Raw genomic sequence first — 21,385 nt, forward strand, 5'->3', positions numbered from 1 at the left:
GGGTAATAACGGACACAATACCACACCACCCAGAGTGGAGGCCTGAGGTCCCTGATGACAGTGCCATTGATACCAGGCGCCGCGGAGCCTATGCACAGATCGACACCCGGCGACGGGCGGTTGCGCCGGACATGGCCCCAGGGGACCTAGTACTCATCAAAAACAGGAGGCCCGGCAGTAAGTTCCGATTGAGTTTTGAGCCAGCGCCATGGACTGTGGAAGAGGTCAGGGGCACCTGTGTGACAGCCAGACGAAGAGGGGAAAAGATAACTAGGAACATTTCATACTTCAAAAAGATTCCCGGGACCCTTGGACTGAGAGAAAGACGTCAAGGCACGCCCCTGGGGCACCCGCGAAGAGTGGAGAGGTCCCTGGAACAAGCCGAATCGATGGACGCTGCAAGTGGAGGGGATGACTCCCCAACAGGAAGTAGTGACTCACTGCGACCTGTCCAACAGCCCGAGGTGTCACCGCCAGGGGAATCAGCGGTGCCAGGTGTCGGAAGTGATGATGCCAACGGTGACTCTGTGAGTAGGGGTTTGGGTGCTTCGCCAAATGGTGTAGAGCCGCGATACAACCTGAGACCGCACCCCGAGCCTTCACGTCGCCTTAGAGACTACGTCAAGTAAGACTGTTTTGATTTAAGTTGGTCTGAGTTGACACATGTTGAAGTTGGGCCCATAGCCGGAGGGGTAGTCGTGCCAGGCCCACGGGGCAACAATGATGTGATAATGTGTTATGATGTTGCTTGAAGTTTTTGTGTGTTGGGGGGGAATGTAATGTTGTGACACTGACTACATACGCACAGGCGTACGCGTCAGGTCACGTGATGTTCGTTTAATAAATATATCGTCACGCACGTACGTGGGGCAGAACGACCACGACGGCGGACGGAATACTACGCACCTGTGTCCCCGTGTCTCTCTCTATGCCCCCAAGGCCCGCAGTAGTGCACACACAGCCCCGTGCACAACACAACAGACTTACACCTATTGCGATTTAGTTCTAAAACAAGTGAAAATGCAATTTACACCCGTTATAGCACTAGCTCGTGGGGCTAAATGGCTCCTTTAGTGCACTCTCAAAGTCACATGGCCTTTTGGGGGCTTAATTGCTTTACAAATCACTGAGTAATATCACATAACATCACTTGTCAGTTCGAGGTGGGCATTGGTATTGTATTGTAGTTGCATTTACATAGCGCTTCTTGCTCCTGACGAGGGGCTGAAGCACTTCACAGACAGGTAGGATGCTACGCTATCGTAGTGCCTTATTGGAAACGCGCATCTGTAATGTGACCTGTGAGGTTTATTGTGGGATTGCCCGTGTGTGTGACATGTGGAAACCATGCTCCTTCTGTCGCAGTGAGATGCGTCCGCTGCTGGTCAGTCTGGGAGAGATGCTTGAGGCCACACATCAAACTGCTGCTCAAGGCCTCGAGGCGCTTCTTACCCCCTCACAAAGCAGGGAACACTCTCTTCCGGTTTGATCTGGTCCAGCCAAGTTGAGCACACGCCATAATGCACGGGGCCCTTGCCGTCTGTGCAGCGGAAAGGAAGAAACAAACAGGAGAGAAACAAAGGAGGGGTGTTAGTAGGGAGCTGTGGGGCATCTGCACCACACATTATAAAATAAAGGCACAGAACTAGCAGGCTTTGGCATCGGGAGACAGAAATACCGATAGACACCCATGAAAGGAGTGGGCATCGATGGATGGTATGGGAAGTGTAAGCTATACACATGTGGTACCTGTTCATTATGTTTAATCATGAGCTATAAAAGCAACATGGACGTAAAATGGGACTAGTGCATTTCCTTGTGCAGGCTGAATGATGTAATGGCAATACAGGAACTGCAGTAGTGACGTCAGTGACGTGATTCACAGCCCAGCCTGTGATTCACAGCCCAGATTTGCATATCAAAGGTCATGCAACCTCAAACAAATCTTGTCTACCTCTCACATTCATACCGACACAGATTTTAAGGGAACCATTCCTTGTCTCAATTGTGGCAATTGCAATTCAATTATCATAGGTAACAGCATTCCACATCCCCATAAAGGACATCCAATCAAATTGAGGGTAACAGCTACTTGCAACACGCAGAATGTGATTTACATGCTCAAATGTCCCTGCGGACTGGTCTATGTTGGGAAAACTGAGAGAAAAATACGCATTAGACTCAATGAACACAAGAGTAACATACGTACCCGACAGATGAAATTTCCAATTGCCAACCACTTCCACCTTTTCCAACATAATATCTGCCAACTGCGTTTTCTCATTTTAGAACAAGTCCCATTTACCAGAGGACGTAACAATACTCAATTCTTATTACAACGAGAAGTATTCTGGATTAACAAATTGGACTCGATTCACCCGAAAGGACTCAATGAACGTCATGATCTTGGCTGTTTTTTGTAATGTAATCTCCTGATCCTATAACAGTACTGTTAACACATTCATCTAATTCTTCTTTGATTGTAAAAGTAATTTTTACTGGTTTAAATCCCATAGACCCGGAATCATGTAACTTTATGCACCCTGATGTTCTAAGATTTTTCTTTTCTACCTTTATATGACATTATCGTTGTACAATGTGTTGTTGGGTTCATACTTTCACTTTTTTATTTCTAACACATACACTCTCGCTCATCTACAAAAAATTTCACTGCACATGATTGTTAATATAACATGGATACACTCGGGTGTTTCAACACAGTCTACACATTTTTACAATGTTTATTTTTAATACCATTCTGGACATATACACCAATGCTTGTTGTTATTCACTACCCGAACTACGAATTTTTCTCCCTCTGGAGTTTTTTTCTATTGGCGAGTACATTCACACATTAACCTTCTATTACGTGTAACATTGACATCTTATACCGATGAGTTACCCGAACTAGGAGTCTTTTCTCTCTGTAGTTTCTCCGTTGCTTGTTTACATTCGTAAGCCTATCTTTCACTTTGTTTTATACACACCAAACATTAATGAGCACACGTTTTAAACGGCTTCTTTCTATAACTGTATTGCGATTGGCTCGCAGAATCCCACGACGAATTGACTCTATCCCCTACGTGCACACGGATTGGTTTTACTTCCACTAAGAGATCCCATACTATTGGTCTACAGGTTCATGCTTTCTCCGATTCGCTACTGCGATTATCGGACATTCTCAAATCTACTGCGTTTAGTACGGGATAACACATCCGGATACGCCGTAACTCATCGACTCTACAGCTTGCATCGGCACGGTTATTCGTGATTCCTAAACTCGTAAGTCCTGGACACTTCACTTGATACTTCTTATGGGCTTTTAGCCCTCTCGGTTCACTTTGCTCTCTTGGTGTATACCACGGATTTTCCTGTTTAGTCGCCTTTTTGGGATACTTATTCCTTACGCACACTTTGGATGTTCTCGTTTAATTCGGGAAACGCTGACATACACGAACTAATTTAGTTCTTTCGGTTCTCTTTTTTTCATTTTCCTTTTACTTTATTGAACTTAACACTACTCAGTTTTATTTTTCCTAAACATTCACATCGGGCATATAAAGGTTCCCTAACATTTGCATGCTATGAATCGCATTATCACCCATTAATTTAGACATGCCTGGATTAAGGCTGATTCCTTGTATCCTCTTTTTACAGTGCTTTCCCTGACGAAGGGCCACACCGGCCCGAAATGCATTGGGCACCTTGGGCTATACTGAGTATATGAAATGAAATACACTTGTATATGATTTTGGAATGATCTGATATTGAAAAACGTTTACATGAACTACTTGCATGAATAAACTTGAAACCTTTAGATTTACCATTGAATGATTGATTTCTACATTGGAGTGCAATTCGAGCGACTCGCTCTCAACCAGAACGTGCTTCAGTTTGAATGATGTAATGGCAATACAGGAACTGCAGTAGTGACGTCAGCTAGTGTCCTGCCAGTGCCAAGACACGCACAACTAAGGTGTCATTGGGCCCCAAACCATTTGCAATTAGTGGAAGTATCCAACCGATAACAAGCACTCGTTTCCAACCAATCATTTTGAATATCATGTTGGACTTGAAATGCGACATCCCGGAATGGTACCCACATGCTTCCAATCGCTGCTGGCCCTCCCCTATTACTGGCCACTCACTGCTCAGCGCCTGCCTCACTGTACTTGGGTGAGTTTTTTTTATTAACACCCACTGTTAGCGAACCGCTTCATGATGCTTATGCAATGTAAGGTGCTCGTGAGATGCTGCTCCTATAAGATACGTGATTCAGCGTTTTGGACTTCAGAGTTCTACAGCGTCATGATCGTCATGTCATACTTCCCAGCATGGAGAACGCTTCACTCCAGGTCACCACACACACTCCCTCCATTCCTGTCTTTTTCTTTTACATATCATTGTTAGCAGAATCAGTGCAGTAGAAGCAAAGGAAGGGCAAAAACGCCCAGAATGCCCTTGGTGATCACAAGAAAGGTCAGGGTAGGATGCCTTACATAAAATATTCCAACCATTCTTATCACCAGTCAGTTGGGCTCTCTCTAACCAGTTCCCTATTTGTGCCCAGACTGATAGCCCACAGGTGAGAGTCCAATGCGAGAATGACGCCCAGGCTCATCAGGCAGGAAGCCTCACTCACCTTGACTCTGGAAAGCAACCACGGCCACAGTGAGGTGGATTTCATTGGGGTGCACGTCCAGGGAGGAGCTGATGGAGTAATATCGAGGTGACAGTAGTGGCAGCTGTGTGAGGAGGAAAGAGGATGGGATGGAGACGGACGGGAACTCCTCGAGCACTTCCAGGAGCGTGGGGCACTGGAACCACTTCCACTCTTCGTAGATACGAGCATCCTAGGAGAAGACAGGCGAGGCATTAAAGGACAAGGGCAAACCGCGACACTGTCATAATCATTTCAGGGACTTTTCTTAAGGGAGCCACGGGCAATTGACTAAAAGTCACGAAACACAAAGTGGCTGCACATCTTTGTATGAGAGGGAAAGAGGAGGACAGTGAGATCCCTGCTGCTCCCTCTCCTGTGCTGACACTTTAAGCTGCCTTGTGCCACACACATACACCCTTAACCATAGTTCAATATCCCTATATGACACCTAGCATAGGTTTTTTACTTTACCTTCCAGTACAAATAAAACATGCTTATCCATTCATAGTTTGAAGCATTTCCAACTTTGTATTGGGCCGTCAAGTACAGCACACATGCAAGTTTAGAAAAAAGAAAAAGTTTCTCCAACTTTATGCCTTCCTTGAGGGGGCATATATTTTTGGTGTAAAACCCTGTCTACATATGACAGTAGATATGGCTTTGAGTAGAAACACATGGGTGGTTCCATGGGAAAGCCCATGTGCCATCCATGGGATGCCCACTTGACACAAAGTAGAGCAGAGCAGCGCATAGAACGTCTTTTCCTCTTTAAGGTTACTTTCCAACGCAAACAGCTTTGCGCTGGAAAGCCAATCCCATTATAACACCTTGCACCAGTTAGCGCCACCTTTGGTGACACTGTACAGGCACAAAGTGGTACTCTGTAGTAGAGTAAATGAGCACCCATTATGTATTTTTCCACCATCTGTGTTGAGTACTTTAGATCATTCATCACAAGTGATTTTAGTCGGTCTTTAGTGGGGCAGAGACCAGTGATAGTAAAAGTGATTTTGGGGAGAGGATGTGGTCTCACGGCTAGACTGTCGACTTTGGAGCTGGAAAACCAAGGTTCGAGCCTTGCGTTCGACTCCTCATCCTATGATTCTGGGCAAATCACGTAATCTCCCCGTGCCTACCAAAAAAATGAATGTGTCCTTGTGTAACGTAACTGGTGCTCATGTAAAGAGCCCCAATACCTTCTGTTCGAGTTTGCGCTATATAAATCTGCAAAAAATATATACATACTCTGTGTTGGGATGGAAAAAGTCCCCTGCATGATGATGCATTCCCGCCCTGAGTGCCCAAGCAGTATGGTTATCTGGTAATGATGTTTGGTCATGAGTGATCACAGATATGTGTGTGCCCCATGACCTAGCCCTCTCCCACTAATGTGGTATGGCTAGACCAGAATGGGTGCGCCAAGTGCTGCCCTTGTGAAGTTATAGGGCTACTGCCCTCCTCAAGTTAAGTGGCACAAGCCCAGAGGTGGCAGCATCCTCTTTTTGTATAAGTAGAATCAGTAATGTGAACAGGCCCTTTTAAACGTGCCACTGGAGGGCAGCCTACTGCCCCACTTGTGTAAAGCTGTGTGACTGTGTACTTAACTCACCCTTGGCCTACATAGCTTGTGTGTAGGCCAGACAGCATGTGATACTTGCATGTGCATGTTGGGGCGCAAGTATGTGCCGGTGTGTGGTACATAACATGGAGGCTTTTGGGTTCCATATTAGAAGCACAGTGGCTGAAGAGGTGAAGATTGCAACTCCTAGACAGGAGATGTGCATTGCTAACATTCTTGAGGGTTGGGGTGGGACACCCATTCTAAAGGGAGAGGATCACGGGCTCCTCAGTGCACATCAAAGGTCTCTTTGATTTCAGGAAGAAGTACCTGTCATTGGGGCTTGGGCTCATTGTCAGGGAGAAGATGGGACTGATGACTGGCTACCAGGGAATTTGAAAGAGAAGAAGGCTTGGGCCTTTGAAACTTTATGAGGCATCTTTCAATGGAGGCTGACAGTAAGTGTGATCCTCGGTTACTCCCTGGGCCTATTTTGAGGGCCTATGTTGAAGGTCAATCAGAATTGGAGCCACTCTTACTGCGGCAGAGTTTCCCTTTGACAAAGGGCAGTGTAGAGGAGAAGAGCACTTCAAAGAAACTGACAGCCCCAAAACCAGTTTCAAAGGCCATGCACAAAATCACGTATGTGTCAGGATTTGGACTGTAAAGGTGGAAGAATGAGTCCCATACTTGGTTGAATGGCACCGCCTCATCAGGTGACAGTAGAGCGCCAAAACGTTGTGCTGCTGCAACCAGGGCTGGGGACCAATATCAGTCAGTATCCCTGCTAGGTGAGGGGAAATCCCCCCAAGACGTCAAGACCACTTGCCCTGAGCCTGAAACACGAGTATACTGCCTGACCACCATGACCAGAGTACCTTATGAGGAGGAGAGTGCTTAGAGTTTGCTCCCTGCCAAGACCAGTGAGCCCTGTAAGGAGAAGGAGAACCCAGGAGGGAGGGAGACCCAGTGATTATCCTGTCAAGCGGTGTGTGAAGTGTGAGATGCTCTGTCCGGTCTGTTACAGCAGGGATTCCGCCCAGGACAATGTTGACGCTCCAAACCTAGGAGGCTTTGCAGGTTATTTTAGTGTGCTGATACTATGCTTTTGTGTTGCATCAAAATACCCCTTTTTTCAGAAAAAAAAGTATTGGACTGGACAATCGCCTTATTGTTGTGACTCTTTGTACTTTGAGTTGTGGACCTGTTTATGTGTTGCACCTACATCATCCTGAACAGCCTTGGACTGCTCAGCTTGACCTACCTCTGAGAGTTAAGTCCTGGTGATGCTTGGCCCCACTACTCAGGACCATAGTAGGTTGGAGCCCTGGACATCAGGAGTAAAAGGCTTCAACCCCCAAGGTTGAGCCCAGAAGTTATTGCTTGCCCTGTAGCTCTCTGAACGGGGTTCTGACATAATGATCCATAGTAAATAAAGGAGGATTTATGGGCAGATTGGGTGCAGACTCTGTGCCAAATTAACACATCACTAGGTAGCTGCCCAGGGTGGCTCCATCAATAAGCCACAGATTGTCCACACAAGCATAAAAAATAGTTCCGTTATATAGGAAGTGGGTCAGCAAAATGTACTGTTGCCAATGGCATCAAAGTTCTTCGCAATGGACCTGGAACGGTGGTGCTGGTAGAACAGTCAGTGATATGCCAAGTTGCCACAAATATGACTGACTAGATCAAGATAGCCCACACCTGATGGATCCTTCCCCTGCCCTAATACCATTATTGCTGCACTGTCCTGCCAGGAAACCCAGTGAATTTCCTCTAGTTTAATCTTCATAGTTTGAAAGTCCATTTTTAAGTCTGCCATGGAGACAGTTTTAGATTTTTCCACAGCGTCTCAGGAGTATAGGAGTAGCTGGCGCAGTGCTTCAATGGCTGTGCTCTTTCCTGGAAGGTAGAACCTTTCAGGTATATGAGGAGAACACTGCATCTAAATCCTCCTCTTTGCTGAGTGGAGTGCCACAGGGCTCGTCGCTTAGCCCAACCCTTTATAATGTTTATATGGCCCCTCTGGCTGCCATTGTAGCCCCCTCTGGGATCCAGATGATTACCTATGCCGATGACATGCAACTGGTGGTGGGGTTAAACGAAGCTGATCAAAAAACGAATGCCCTTTATACCTGTCTAGAGGACATTTCAAACTGGATGGATGCGTCCCAGCTCAAGCTTAATGGTGGTAAGACCGAGATCATGATATTGGGCAACCTCCTTAGTTTTAAGTCCAGTTCCATGTGGCCTGCGAGCATGGGTCCAGCTCCGGTCCCGAAGCCAGAAATCAAGAGCCTGGGCATGTGGTTGGACCAGGACCTGAGCTTTAGGACTCAGGCCAGGAAAACAGCAGCCCTCTGCTATGGCCTGCTTAGAATGGCCCGTAAAGTTCTGCCCCTTCATCCTTCCCAAGCAAAAAAAGTACTAGTCCAATCACTCATACTCTCTAGATTAGACTACGGGAACACATTGTACTTGGGCGCCCCCGCTTCAGTAGTCGCTAAACTTCAGTTGGTTCAAAACAGCGCCGCCAGACTTCTGACTGGAGCTGCTAACAGACAATCTGCAAAACCCTCTCTTCGCACCCTCCATTGGCTCCAGGTACAGGAACGTATCAGATTCAAGGCCTTATGCCTGACACATAAGTCAATGCCGGGGATCGGACCTCCTGTTAACGCATCCATGATACGCCCTTATAAAGCAAAGAGGAAACTTCGGTCAGATGACCTGTATCTGGCAGAGATCCCTAGGATCAAAAGGTCCAGAAGCGGTGGCCGGCTTTTTTCCTATAATGCCTCCAAACTCTGGAACTCTCTGCCCCTACATCTTCGCACAGTCCCTAATCATCTGGGTTTTCGTAAACAACTGACGACCGCTCTGTTTCCCTAGTTTTCTGTTTCCTACGTGTAAGTTCTCAGTGCTGGGACGCTTCCGGGTAGCCATGCGCTCTACAAATGTCTTTCCATTCCATTCCATTCCATGTAATAAAAAAATAATGGATGAAAAACAAATAAGCTAAAAATACACACATACAAGGGGTTTTGGGTCAGCCCTCTTCATTCATTAGTCTGTTCAACTGTCATTCTTGTTACGTTCCGCCCACCACATCTGCCCATTAGTCAACCCACTACAATCACTGACTCTCTTTGCACTCTGAGTGATGGCAATTTGCCCGCTCCCAAGTGCATATCCAGCTGAAGAGAAGTGCACTTTAGTGCTAGAGCTTGTGGGCCAATACTGTAGTTTCCCAATGCTTTTTTTCTCCATCGTTATCCTTTTTTATTTGTTTAGTAACGCTTTTGTGGTTAAACTATGCCTTCAGGAAAAAAGTGAAAGCAAATACTAAATTTTCTTTTCCACCAATAAGAATCTTATTTTCATATAATGTGCATTAAAACCAAAAACGGTTTCTAAGCCTGTTGGAAGTACTTTTACTTGCCTGCTAAGAAGCACCAGAATTATATTTTAAAAATGTATATATATATATATATATATATATATATATATATATATATATATATATATATATATATATATATATATATATATATATATATATATATTCAATGAAAAAACCATAGGTTTCACACATGTTATAGTTAGCTGGAAATGTTACTGATAAAAAACCAATGAAATTCCCCCGTTATAGTTACTGTAGGCAACTATAACTCACGCGACCGTAATCCTCTGGTGATGACATATGTGTCTTTATGAGAAAAAAAAAATTTGTAAAATATGTATAGCTAAAATTTAATGGAAGAAGACATGGGCAAATAAGTGTCTAAATACAGTATTAGCATCAGCAGAGGATTGCGGTCGCGTGAGTTATAGGGGTATTACGTAGTGCATAGGTGCATGAATGAGTGACTCACTGTTTGTATGTGTTGAACACAGCATGTGTGCAGGACTGTATGGGTGGATGAGTGTGTGTATGGGTGTGTTAGTGAGTGAATGACTGTCTCAATAGTGTCTTTATGAGTAACTACATATGTTTTAAACTAGTATATGTGACTATTGGTGTATATATGTGAGTATATGTGAGAGTGAGAGATTGAAAGAGTTCCTGTATGAATAAGTATGTGTTTCTATAAGTGATTGTTTAAAAGACTAAGTATGTGTAAGTTTCCGTAGAAGTAAGTATGGTGGTGTGTGTATAACTGTATATGCAAGTAAATGTATGTTTGATTTTTTATTAGCATGAGTGACTATGTGTGTGAGTAACTCTATGGATGAGTGGCATTGTGTAACAGGATGTATAGGTGTATGAGTACATATGATGAGTGAGTACATGTATGAGTGACTGTATAGGACTGTTGGTGAATGAGTGGATGTGTATGTGGATCTTAGAATTACTGAAGAGGTTGTTGTAACTGGTATTGGTATGTCCATTGTTTTGAAAATTTTAGTCTCTATTTTTGAATGTGTGTATCAAAGGTTATATTAGGGTGAGAGGAGGTCTGCCACTCTATCACAAGGATGATGTCATCAGTGATGTCATCAGTGATGTCATTTGAGATGTCATCAGTGATGTCATGAGTGATGTCACTGACCATGTCATGAGTGATGTAATATGTGACGTCATCAGCAGTGCATTGCGGGCGCGCGAGTTATAGTTAGCTGAACTAACTATAACGGGGGAATTTCAATGGTTTTGTACAAGTGAAAAGTCCAGCTAACTATAACACCCCTGAAACCTATGGTTTTTTCAGTGAATTTCTGAGGTTTTTTAAATGCTAATTCCTAACTATAACGTGCCTGAAACCTATGGTTTTTTCTGTGAATTTCAAAGGTTTTTTAAATGCTAATTTCTAACTATGCCTACAGAGATAGTACATGTGAAGAAAGAAGAAAAAATGTACAGAAAGAAACAAAAGGAGTGCAGAAAGAAGCAACAGAAGTCCTCAAATACGAAGATAAGTGCAGGAAGAAGGATAACGTGCAGAAAGAACAAAAAGAAGAGCAGAAAGAAGCCTTGTTGCAAAATCATCCTGTACCCTCAACTTTTTCAGACGGATACTGGTGGTAACTGAGTCTGACTAACCAGTCCTAGAGCCAGTGCTATGTTAAAAGACACTTAGAATACAGTGAAAACACCTACATACACTAGGGAACATTATGCGTTGGGGTCCCCCTGTGATTAGCATGACCTCCTCTGTAAGCCCCTAGTGTATAATAGGGCATGGGGATTAAAACTACCTCTTAAAACAGGCCACAGGGCGTTTTTGCACACGTTAACTCAGGCCCCGTCCCCTCCCTTCACCACTGTGTAAACACGCCCTGTGTCCATTTTTAGTTGGGAGATTAAGTTCATTTGAATCCTGAGGGTCCCTAGGGTCCAACTAGCCCACTAGGTACCTCCAGTAAGTGCCACAGAGCTGCGTTGCAGAGAGGTGTAAAAAGTGGCACGGCCTGGACCACCTCTCTGCAATGCAGCTCAGTGGCGCTTACTGGAAGCACTTGGTGGGCTAGTTAGCCCCCAGGGGCCCTCAGTATTGAAGGGAAATTATATCCCCAATTTAAAACATGCCATAGTGCGTGTTTGCACACGTCACCTCAGGCCCCGTCCCCTCCCTTCACCACTGTGTAAACGCGCCCTGTGGCTGTTCTAAGTTGAGAGATTAAGTCCCCCTGAATCCTAAGGGTCCCTAGGGTCAAACTAGACCACTAGGTACCTCCAGTAAGCGCCACAGAGCTGCGTTGCAGAGAGGTGTAAAAAGGGGCTTGGCCTCAGAACACCTGGCTGCAGCGCAGCTCCCTGGCGCATACTGGAGATGCCTGTTGGGGGCGCGTTTGCAGAGTGCTGCACGGAGGGGGCATGGCCTCCGGCACGATGCCAGTCTTTTATTTATTTTAGTTTTTTAAGAAGGGGGGCTGTTTGGTTCCCCTTCTTATTCTAATTTATTGGCCCTGATGACCCCATAACCCAGGGCCAGTCTCCTAATTATATTTTTTTGACCCCAATCCCCAGGGCCGGCCACTGTTTTTTTATTATTTTTAAAAAATATATATTTATAGACACACCTAGGACATGCTGGACAAACCGTACGTACCTATCACCATGACGATTTGCGTGATATTCATTAAAAGGCGACTATGCATGCAATGAATCCACGTGGAATGTATTTACACCACTAGTGAAGCTCTGACATGTCTGATGCCCTACCGTGCCTAATCCTGGTAGACACCCTTGTCGTTTATTTATACAAACATGGGTAGCTATTGACGGGCACATTTAATACACATGCACACCAAGCCATTCAAAGGGGATTCGACAAAAATTCGACCAAAACTATGCAAGAAACCCCCCTCACGGTTAATAAAACACACATCCACTGCCGGATGTGTAATACTTTTTATTTTACTCTCTGGAAAGGGGACGAACATCACTTGAGAGTCACAGCGTGCTCCTGACAGAGCCCAATGCTGTGTTACACCCACCATTGCCTGCCGAGTGCCACACACCTCTGTGTTGTATTCCACTAGCTAGTGCATATGCTATGACACTCTCTAGCCCATGTGCACTGTAACACCACCCCGTGAATATGTCATGCCACACTTGTCTTCGCACGGGTTATATTGCCCCATCTAACGTGCCTTTCTCGATGCCTATGTTATAACGCACAGTGCTATGCCATACATATTACAATCTGGGATCCATATATTTGTCACAGTGCATATGCAACGTTACACTCCCCAGCACATATTTTATATTACAACTTTAGAGACTAGTTAGGTTACACAACACTGCCCTGTGCATATTACACTCCAAGGCGCATATCGCATAGCACGCGCTAGTGCCTGTGCTATCTCGCGCTCTCCAATGAATCTGTCATTGCGCACAATGTATTGCATATTATATTTCACGCCCGGTTCATCTTATATCACACTTTTTGGTGCATAGTTTATACCATACACTATATCTAGTTTTCATTTTCAATCGTGCTCTCAGGACTATGTTCTATATAACACTGTGTTCACCTACCCTTTTCACGGGCATTACATTTTGCGATAGGGGGTGGAGGGTCAGGGGGTGTTTCTGCCAAGTGAGCCCGGAGTCACAGTCACAAACGTCCTCTTCTTCCTGAATAAAAGTGAGATTATGCTGCATACTTGTTCATATTTTAAGTAGTTCGCACAGACACAATGTTTTAAAAACAATAAAGTTCCTAATACCCGCCTTCTCTGAACAGTTAGCTTGCTGCCCCATCCCCTTCCTCCCTATCCTCTGTTGTGTGAATCCATGGACTAGCCTCCTCCCTCCTGCCATGCATGGTCTGATGTGCTGCCACTGCCCTCAATTTAGTATGATGTACCAGTCCACTCCTCCTGCCCTCCATTGCCCAATTCTATGCCCCATTATTGACCTCCTGCTTAAACTCTGTGCTTAGCTTGCTTCCCCTATTCTCCTTCCCCCTGCCCTCCGATGTATTTGTGCATGCCCCTGCTCCATCCTTTTTGCCCACCATGTCCCATGGACCTGCCACTCCTATCTACTCTGAGTGTTCTGTTGAGCTGCCACTCCCCTCCCACCTGCCTAGCATTGTCAGATGACTGTAACCTGTCCCTGCCACCTCCACCCTGCCTGTCCACATGCCATGCCCCTATCCTCTTCCTCCTGTCCTACATGGTCCATTGTACTGCCACACCCTTCTGCCCTCCCTGGTCTGTTGTGCTGCAACTGCTCCTCCTGCCTGCCCCGTGCGGTCTGTTGTGAGGCCCCTTCCCCTGAACTTTCTTGTCTGTGCACAGGTCCTGACCCTCCCTTCTATCCTCCATTGTCCTTTGTGCATGCCCCTCCACCCTCCTTCTTGCCCATCATAACCATTGTGCTGCCACTAACCCTCCCACTTGCCATGCATGGTCTTCTGTGCTGCCATGGCCCCTCCCACCTTCCCTGTGTGGTCAGTTAGCTGCCCCTGACCCCCTCCCACCTTCCCTCCATGGTCTGTGTGTATGCCATCACAGTCTCACTGTTGCTCTTCATGGTGTGTCTTGCTTCTAGTGCCCATCCTGCCTGACCTCCATGGCTATCTTGCTGCTCCTGCCCTGCCCCCTTGCCCCCAGCCCTACTCCCTCCCTCCTGGCTTGTCTGTTCCATTGTAATGCCCCTGATCCGTCCCTCCTGCCCTTTATGGTCTGTTATGCTGCAGCTTTCTCTCCTGTCTGTCCATTATGGTCAGCTAGCTACCATTGCCTCTTGCCCCTCTGTTCTCTGTTGTCCATGTGCATGGTCCTGTCCCCTCCCTCTTGCTTTCTATGGATTGTTGTGCTGCACTCCCGTCCTGCATGCCCTGTGTGGTGTATTGTGCTGCTGCAAACCCTGATGCCTGCCCTGCAGGGTCAGTTTGGTGCACCTCTCCATGTCCCTCCTGTCCTTTGTTATCCAAGTCCATGTCCGTATCCCATTTCCTTCCATGATCCAATGTACCATACTTGCGAACATTTTGAACTTGGTAAGAGGGAGATTTTGAAAAAAAACTGGGGTATTGATTTTCCCCTTTGAGTTACATTGAAAAAGAGGATATTGTAGACAGGAGACAGATCAAATAAAGCCCATTTGAGCTTAAAAACATTGGACGTTTCCTGGCTGAATCGGGTCTGTTGGCATGTATGGTTGTACTACCATTGCCTCTTCCTTCTGCCCACAATGGTCTATTACATTGCCACAGCCTTGAAGGAGGGTAGATTTTGTATCACAGGGGGCCCCTGGCCCGTTCTGTCCACACCTGAAGTATGAGACCCTTGTCCTTGCCCTGCCAGCTGCATTTGTAGGCCGTATTAAATTGACCAGCGGGTCCTGTGTTGCTATATAATTATCCTGAGACATCCTTACCACTCAGCCAGCATAAAACCCCTGTGTAGGCCCTTCTGTTCAATATGTAGGCCTCTTTGTTAAATTGACCATAGCTCTGCAATTTTAGTGTATAGCAGTCTGAAGGCAGGTCTGCGAGGCCTTCTGATCCAAACTAGTAGCCCCCACCCTACCCGAGTGCTCCGTGCTCGGTATCAAAGTTCAACATCCCCCTGAAGCTGTCGACATACAGTAGGCTGCATCCTGGACTGGTACTTGCTTCCTGGGCAGGTTTCCCGCTTTTAAGGAAGTGGCAACCGCAGAGCGTCAAGTTAGGAGAACTGAGGAGATTTTATACATAAATATATTGAATTCCCGTACAATACCCATTATTTTCTGCTTGCTCTATGGAACTTACGATAAGCGATTGGCCTGAGAGACTGACCTTTTCACCCAGTCCATTGTCAGCATTAAGTGGGTAAATGACGAAATGTCTGGTAAAATCTGCAGACGAAGCTTTTGGGTAGCATACGTAGGTAGATGTAGCGTGCAAAGGAGCCCACAAAATGATATAAAAAGGGAGCACCCACAGATATCGACGGACTACCTCGCCGTCTGTATGTAGGTTAACAGGCAGTGCAGGTTTTCCCCAAGAGCTGGGAGCTCTTGTCTTCCTTTGCTTAAAATGTCTTGCTCTGCTTTGCTTGAAGTATCTTATTCTATTTTACCTATATGAAATGTCATGTTATGTTTAACCATTGTTCTCTTTACTTTTGCATTTAAAAGATTTTGTATTGTAATTGCAGGAATGCTTGATCTAAGAGTAAACGTGAGTGTTCCTAGGTAACATTTTCCTTGGTGTAACTTGTTTCTCATGATGCATTTATAGATGTGTTTTCTCTCTCTCTCTGTCAGTACATTAATTGAGATACAGAGAATATTATGACAGCTGTATGATTATCTGGATTCTGTATTTTGTACTTTATGTCTCTATTCTGCGGTTTCTTTGAAGTTGCATCTTCTCATTAAACTGCCATTGTATTCTGCCTCCAATTCCATGTCTCATATGTCTGTTTTCTTCATTTTTGGAGCAAGCGTTCCTAGGTACCCCGGCTCAAATTAAGGTGCCCCTTTTGTCCCTGACTCACTCTCCTGCTCAGTTCTGTGGTGGCTCCCGGGGATCTGGGGACCGCCCCTAGCTTCCTTGACCCGTAATAGATCTTCCCTCCAACAGCCTCTCTTGCAAGTCCTGTATTGTTGGTTTGTTGCCCCTGCCCCCCTTTCCACTGCCCTCCATAGTCTGTTGTGCTTCCACGGCCCTTCCTGCCTGCTCAGTGTGGTTAAATTGTTACCTTTGCACCCTCCTACCTGCCTTCAATTTTCAGAGTCCGTGCCCCTGGCCTCTGCCTCTCAACAGTATCCTAATGAACAACTAGATTGCTAACATTCTATATTTATTACAAAAGTGTGGAACGCCTGACATCATCTTGATGTAATCAAAACTGTAATACCTAGAGCATTTCCTTTAGAAATTACATATATGAGAGGGTCTTATTGGCATCAAAATTATGGTTAGTGCTCTAAAAGACTAAAATAAGGACATATTTTCTGAGTTTTCAAATAGCGGCAAAGCACTTTTAAATTATTTGTTATCTTTATGTTTTTTTATCCAGTTGACCACTTGATTAAATGTTGCACTTAGGGGAGAGGATGTGGTGTTACTTCCAGAACTGCAGACTTTGCAACTGGGGAACCAGGTTGAAGTTTCTGCTTCAGCTCGACATTCTGTGATTCTGGTCAAATCACTTAGTCTCCCCATGTCTACAACCAAAATGAATTTGTTCTTGTGTGATGTAACCAATGCTCATGTAAAGCACTCCAATACCTGACAAGTCTGCACTATATAACACTGCAAAAACACAAAATAATAAGTGTTTTGCACACTTCTGTCATTGGGCTATATTTGGGCTACATCTGGTTGATTTTGGGCTACATTTGGGCTCTTTTGTCTCCGGTGGCCATCTTGGGAGATTTATTTGTTATGAAGTTTCCTAATTTCCTCATGTACTGCAGTCTCCTCAGTAGGAAATGCTTTCAGTTTTTTACTTTGATTCCATCATGAAGGTATTCAGATATGTCACACATTTGCCATAAATTCTGAATGTTAGCACTCTAGTTGCTCATTAGATCACTGTAGTAAAACTACTCCACCATGGAAGTCTGCTCCTGGTATTAAAAGTGCATGTTTCAGTCTGCATGTCAGAATTTTTTAATGAAATAGAAGAGGATTTGAGAAGTCACTCAAAATGTGCCCTCATTTTCTTTCTTCAGCATTAATCATAATTTCTATGGCAAAATGAACCTCCTCATTGTGTTCCTTTTTAAATTAAATGTTTTAAGTGTTACCAGTTTATTCCAATCAAGATGGCTTCAGGTGTGCCATACTTTTGTCATAATGAAGACAGTAAGCGCTCTAGTTGTTTTTAAGAACATTCTGGGACATTCTGTCATTGGGCTATACTTGGGCTACATCTGGGTGATATTTGGGCTACATTTGGGCTCTTTTGTCTCTGGTGGCCATCTTGGGAGACTTATTTGTTATGAAGTTTCCTAATTTCCTCATTTACTGCAGTCTCCTCAGTAGGAAATACTTTCAGTTTTTTACTTTGATTCCATCAAGAAGGCATTCAGATGTGTCACACATTTGCCATAAATTCAGAATGTTAGCACTCTTTTTGCTCATTAGATCACTGTAGTAAAGCTACTGCTCACCAGGGAAAACTGCTGCTGGTATTGAAAGTGCATGTTTCAGTCTGCATGTCAGAATTTTTTAATGAAATAGAAGAGGATTTGAGAAGTCACTCAAAATGTGCCCTAATTTTTCTTTCTGCAGCACTAATCATACTTTTTATGGAAAAATGAACCCCCTCATTTTGTTCCTTTTTAAATTAAATGTTTTAAGAGTTACCACTTTAATCCAAGCAAGATGGCTTCAGGTGTGCCATACGTTTATCATAAGTAGGACTGTTAGCGCTCTAGTAGTTCTTTGGAACACTCTGGGAAGCTGCAGTAGAACACAAAGGAATCAACTGACAGTCTCTGCCCTTGTTGGATGTACATGTTTTACTGAGAATGTCAGACTTCATTCTCACATGACTGAGAAAGATAATGTGAATTTACAGAAAATAAGCTCTCAGTTTAGCCTATAGATCACCTTCCAAACCTCTGTGGTAAAAGCATGAGAAAATATTTTTCTCTCAATCATGATATCCCAGCAGAAGGCTTTTTCACATGGTGAAATCACCTTAGAACATACCACAATTCCTAAAATGAGTATGGTACCATCAACAAATGATTTATAATGTAACTAAAGTCTTAAAACCTTCTATTAACTGCAATGCTTTTTAATGAGGTGCTATCATGTATATTGGTCCCAAGATGGCTGCCAACACTTCTTGGATGAAGTGCTGACAGCCAATCAGATCTCAGGATGAGATGTGTGGTTAGGCTCCGCCCACATATATATATGCTTTTAAATGCTATTTACTCAGGAAATACTGAACAGATTTACACCAGACCTGCAAAAGGCACTTCCTTGACCTTATGGCTACCTCTCTGCCAAATTTCAAGTAATTCTGTTCAGCCGTTCGGGCTGTAGCTGTGTCTAAAGGTCCTATGGAAAAATGCATGGGAAAAACGCGTTTTGGGACCCCCCTTTTATCTCAGCCCCCGCTTGACGAATCCCCCCGAGACTTTCAGGGTAGGAGCGTAGCGTAGCGCCCCACCTATTTTGAAAAATTCGCAAGGATTCGTCGACCGGCGCAAAAGTTATTCAAAATAGAATGTTGCGGATTTCCTATGGAAACAGGGTCCTAACTATAACTACCTACTGGCGACCGCCAGTAGGTAATATATATATATATATATATATATATTATCTACTGGCGGTCGCCAGTAGATAGTTATAGTTAGGACCCTGTTTCCATAGGAAATCCGCAACATTCTATTTGGAATAACTTTGGCACCGGTCGATGAATCCTCGCGAAATTTTCAAAATAGGTGGGGCGCTACGCTCCGCTCCTACCCTGAAAGTCTCGGGGGGATTCGTCAAGCGGGGGCTGAGAAAAAAGGGGGGTCCCAAAACGCGTTTTTCCCATGCATTTTTCCATAGGACCTTTAGACACAGCTACAGCCCGAACGGCTGAACAGAGTTACTTGAAATTTGGCAGAGAGGTAGTCCTCAGGTCAAGGAAGTGCCTTTTGTAGGTCTGGTGTAAATCTGTTCAGTAGTTCCTGAGAAAATAGCATTTAAATCAATATATATATGTGGGCGGAGCCTAACCACACATCTCATCCTGAGATCTGATTGGCTGTCAGCACTTCATCCAAGAAGTGTTGGCAGCCATCTTGGGACCAATATACATGATAGCACCTCATTAAAAAGCATTGCAGTTAATAGAAGATTTTAAGACTTTAGTTACATTATAAATCATTTGTTGATGGTACCATACTCATTTTAGGAATTGTGGTATGTTCTAAGGTGATTTCACCATGTGAAAAAGCCTTCTGCTGGGATATCATGATTGAGAGAAAAATATTTTCTCATGCTTTTACCACAGAGGTTTGGAAGGTGATCTATAAGCTAAACTGAGAGCTTATTTTCTGTAAATTCACATTATCTTTCTCAGTCATGTGAGAATGAAGTCTGACATTCTCAGTAAAACATGTACATCCAACAAGGGCAGAGACTGTCAGTTGATTCCTTTGTGTTCTACTGCAGCTTTCCAGAGTGTTCCAAAGAACTACTAGAGCGCTAACCGTCCTACTTATGATAAATGTATGGCACACCTGAAGCCATCTTGCTTGGATTAAAGTGGTAACTCTTAAAACATTTAATTTAAAAAGGAACAAAATGAGGGGGTTCATTTTTCCATAAAAAGTATGATTAGTGCTGCAGAAAGAAAAATTAGGGCACATTTTGAGGGACTTCTCAAATCCTGGCATGCAGACTGAAACATGCACTTTCAATACCAGCAGCAGTTTTCCCTGGTGAGCAGTAGCTTTTCTACAGTGATCTAATGAGCAAAAAGAGTGCTAACATTCTGATTTTATGGCAAATGTGTGACACATTTGAATGCCTTCTTGATGGAATCAAAGTAAAAAACTGAAAGTATTTCCTACTGAGGAGACTGCAGTAAATGAGGAAAATAGGAAACTTCATAACAAATAAGTCTCCCAAGATGGCCACCAGAGACAAAAGAGCCCAAATGTAGCCCAAATATCACCCAGATGTAGCCCAAGTATAGCCCAATGACAGAATGTCCAAGAATGTTCTTAAAAACAACTAGAGCACTTACTGTCTTCATTATGACAAAAGTATGGCACACCTGAAGCCATCTTGATTGGAATAAACTGGTAACACTTAAAACATTTAATTTAAAAAGGAACACAATGAGGGGGTTCATTTTGCCATAGAAATTATGATTAATGCTGAAGAAAGAAAATGAGGGCACATTTTGAGTGACTTCTCAAATCCTCTTCTATTTCATTAAAAAATTCTGACATGCAGACTGAAACATGCACTTTTAATACCAGGAGCAGACTTCCATGGTGAACAGTAGTTTTACTACAGTGATCTAATGAGCAACTAGAGTGCTAACATTCAGAATTCATGGCAAATGTGTGACATATCTGAATACCTTCATGATGGAATCAAAGTAAAAAACTGAAAGCATTTCCGACTGAGGAGACTGCAGTACATGAGGAAATTAGGAAACTTCATAACAAATAAATCTCCCAAGATGGCCACCGGAGACAAAAGAGCCCAAATGTAGCCCAAAATCACCCAGATATAGCCCAAATATAGCCCAATGACAGAAGTGTGCAAAACACTTATTATTTTGTGTTTTTGCAGTGTTATATAGTGCAGACTTGTCAGGTATTGGAGTGCTTTACATGAGCATTGGTTACATCACACAAGAACAAATTCATTTTGGTTGTAGACATGGGGAGACTAAGTGATTTGACCAGAATCACAGAATGTCGAGCTGAAGCAGAAACTTCAACCTGGTTCCCCAGTTGCAAAGTCTGCAGTTCTGGAAGTAACACCACATCCTCTCCCCTAAGTGCAACATTTAATCAAGTTGTCAACTAGATAAAAAAACATAAAGATAACAAATAATTTAAAAGTGCTTTGTCGCTATTTGAAAACTCAGAAAATATGTCCTTATTTTAGTCTTTTAGAGCACTAACCATAATTTTGATGCCAATAAGACCCTCTCATATATGTAATTTCTAAAGGAATGCTCTAGGTATTACAGTTTTGATTCCATCAAGATGATGTCAGGCGTTCCACACTTTTGTAATA

The 21,385-nt window shown here is 44.0% G+C and overlaps 1 protein-coding gene across 4 annotated transcripts in view; it reads right to left on the reverse strand.

Moving 5' to 3' along the window:
• NOS3 (nitric oxide synthase 3) overlaps window positions 1–21,385 on the reverse strand; it is an 819,509-nt gene that overhangs the window by 105,992 nt on the left and 692,132 nt on the right. For all 4 annotated transcript variants that reach the window (XM_085628483.1, XM_085628482.1, XM_085628485.1 and 1 more), the window contains 2 exons: window positions 4,643–4,853; window positions 1,453–1,540 (listed from right to left, as the gene is read on the reverse strand). In XM_085628483.1, the coding sequence (XP_085484609.1) occupies window positions 1,453–1,540; window positions 4,643–4,853 (299 nt within the window). The remainder of the gene's footprint in view (window positions 1–1,452; window positions 1,541–4,642; window positions 4,854–21,385) is intronic.

Source organism: Triturus cristatus, chromosome 10 (assembly GCF_964204655.1).
Source record: "Triturus cristatus chromosome 10, aTriCri1.1, whole genome shotgun sequence".
NCBI lineage: Eukaryota > Metazoa > Chordata > Amphibia > Caudata > Salamandridae > Triturus > Triturus cristatus.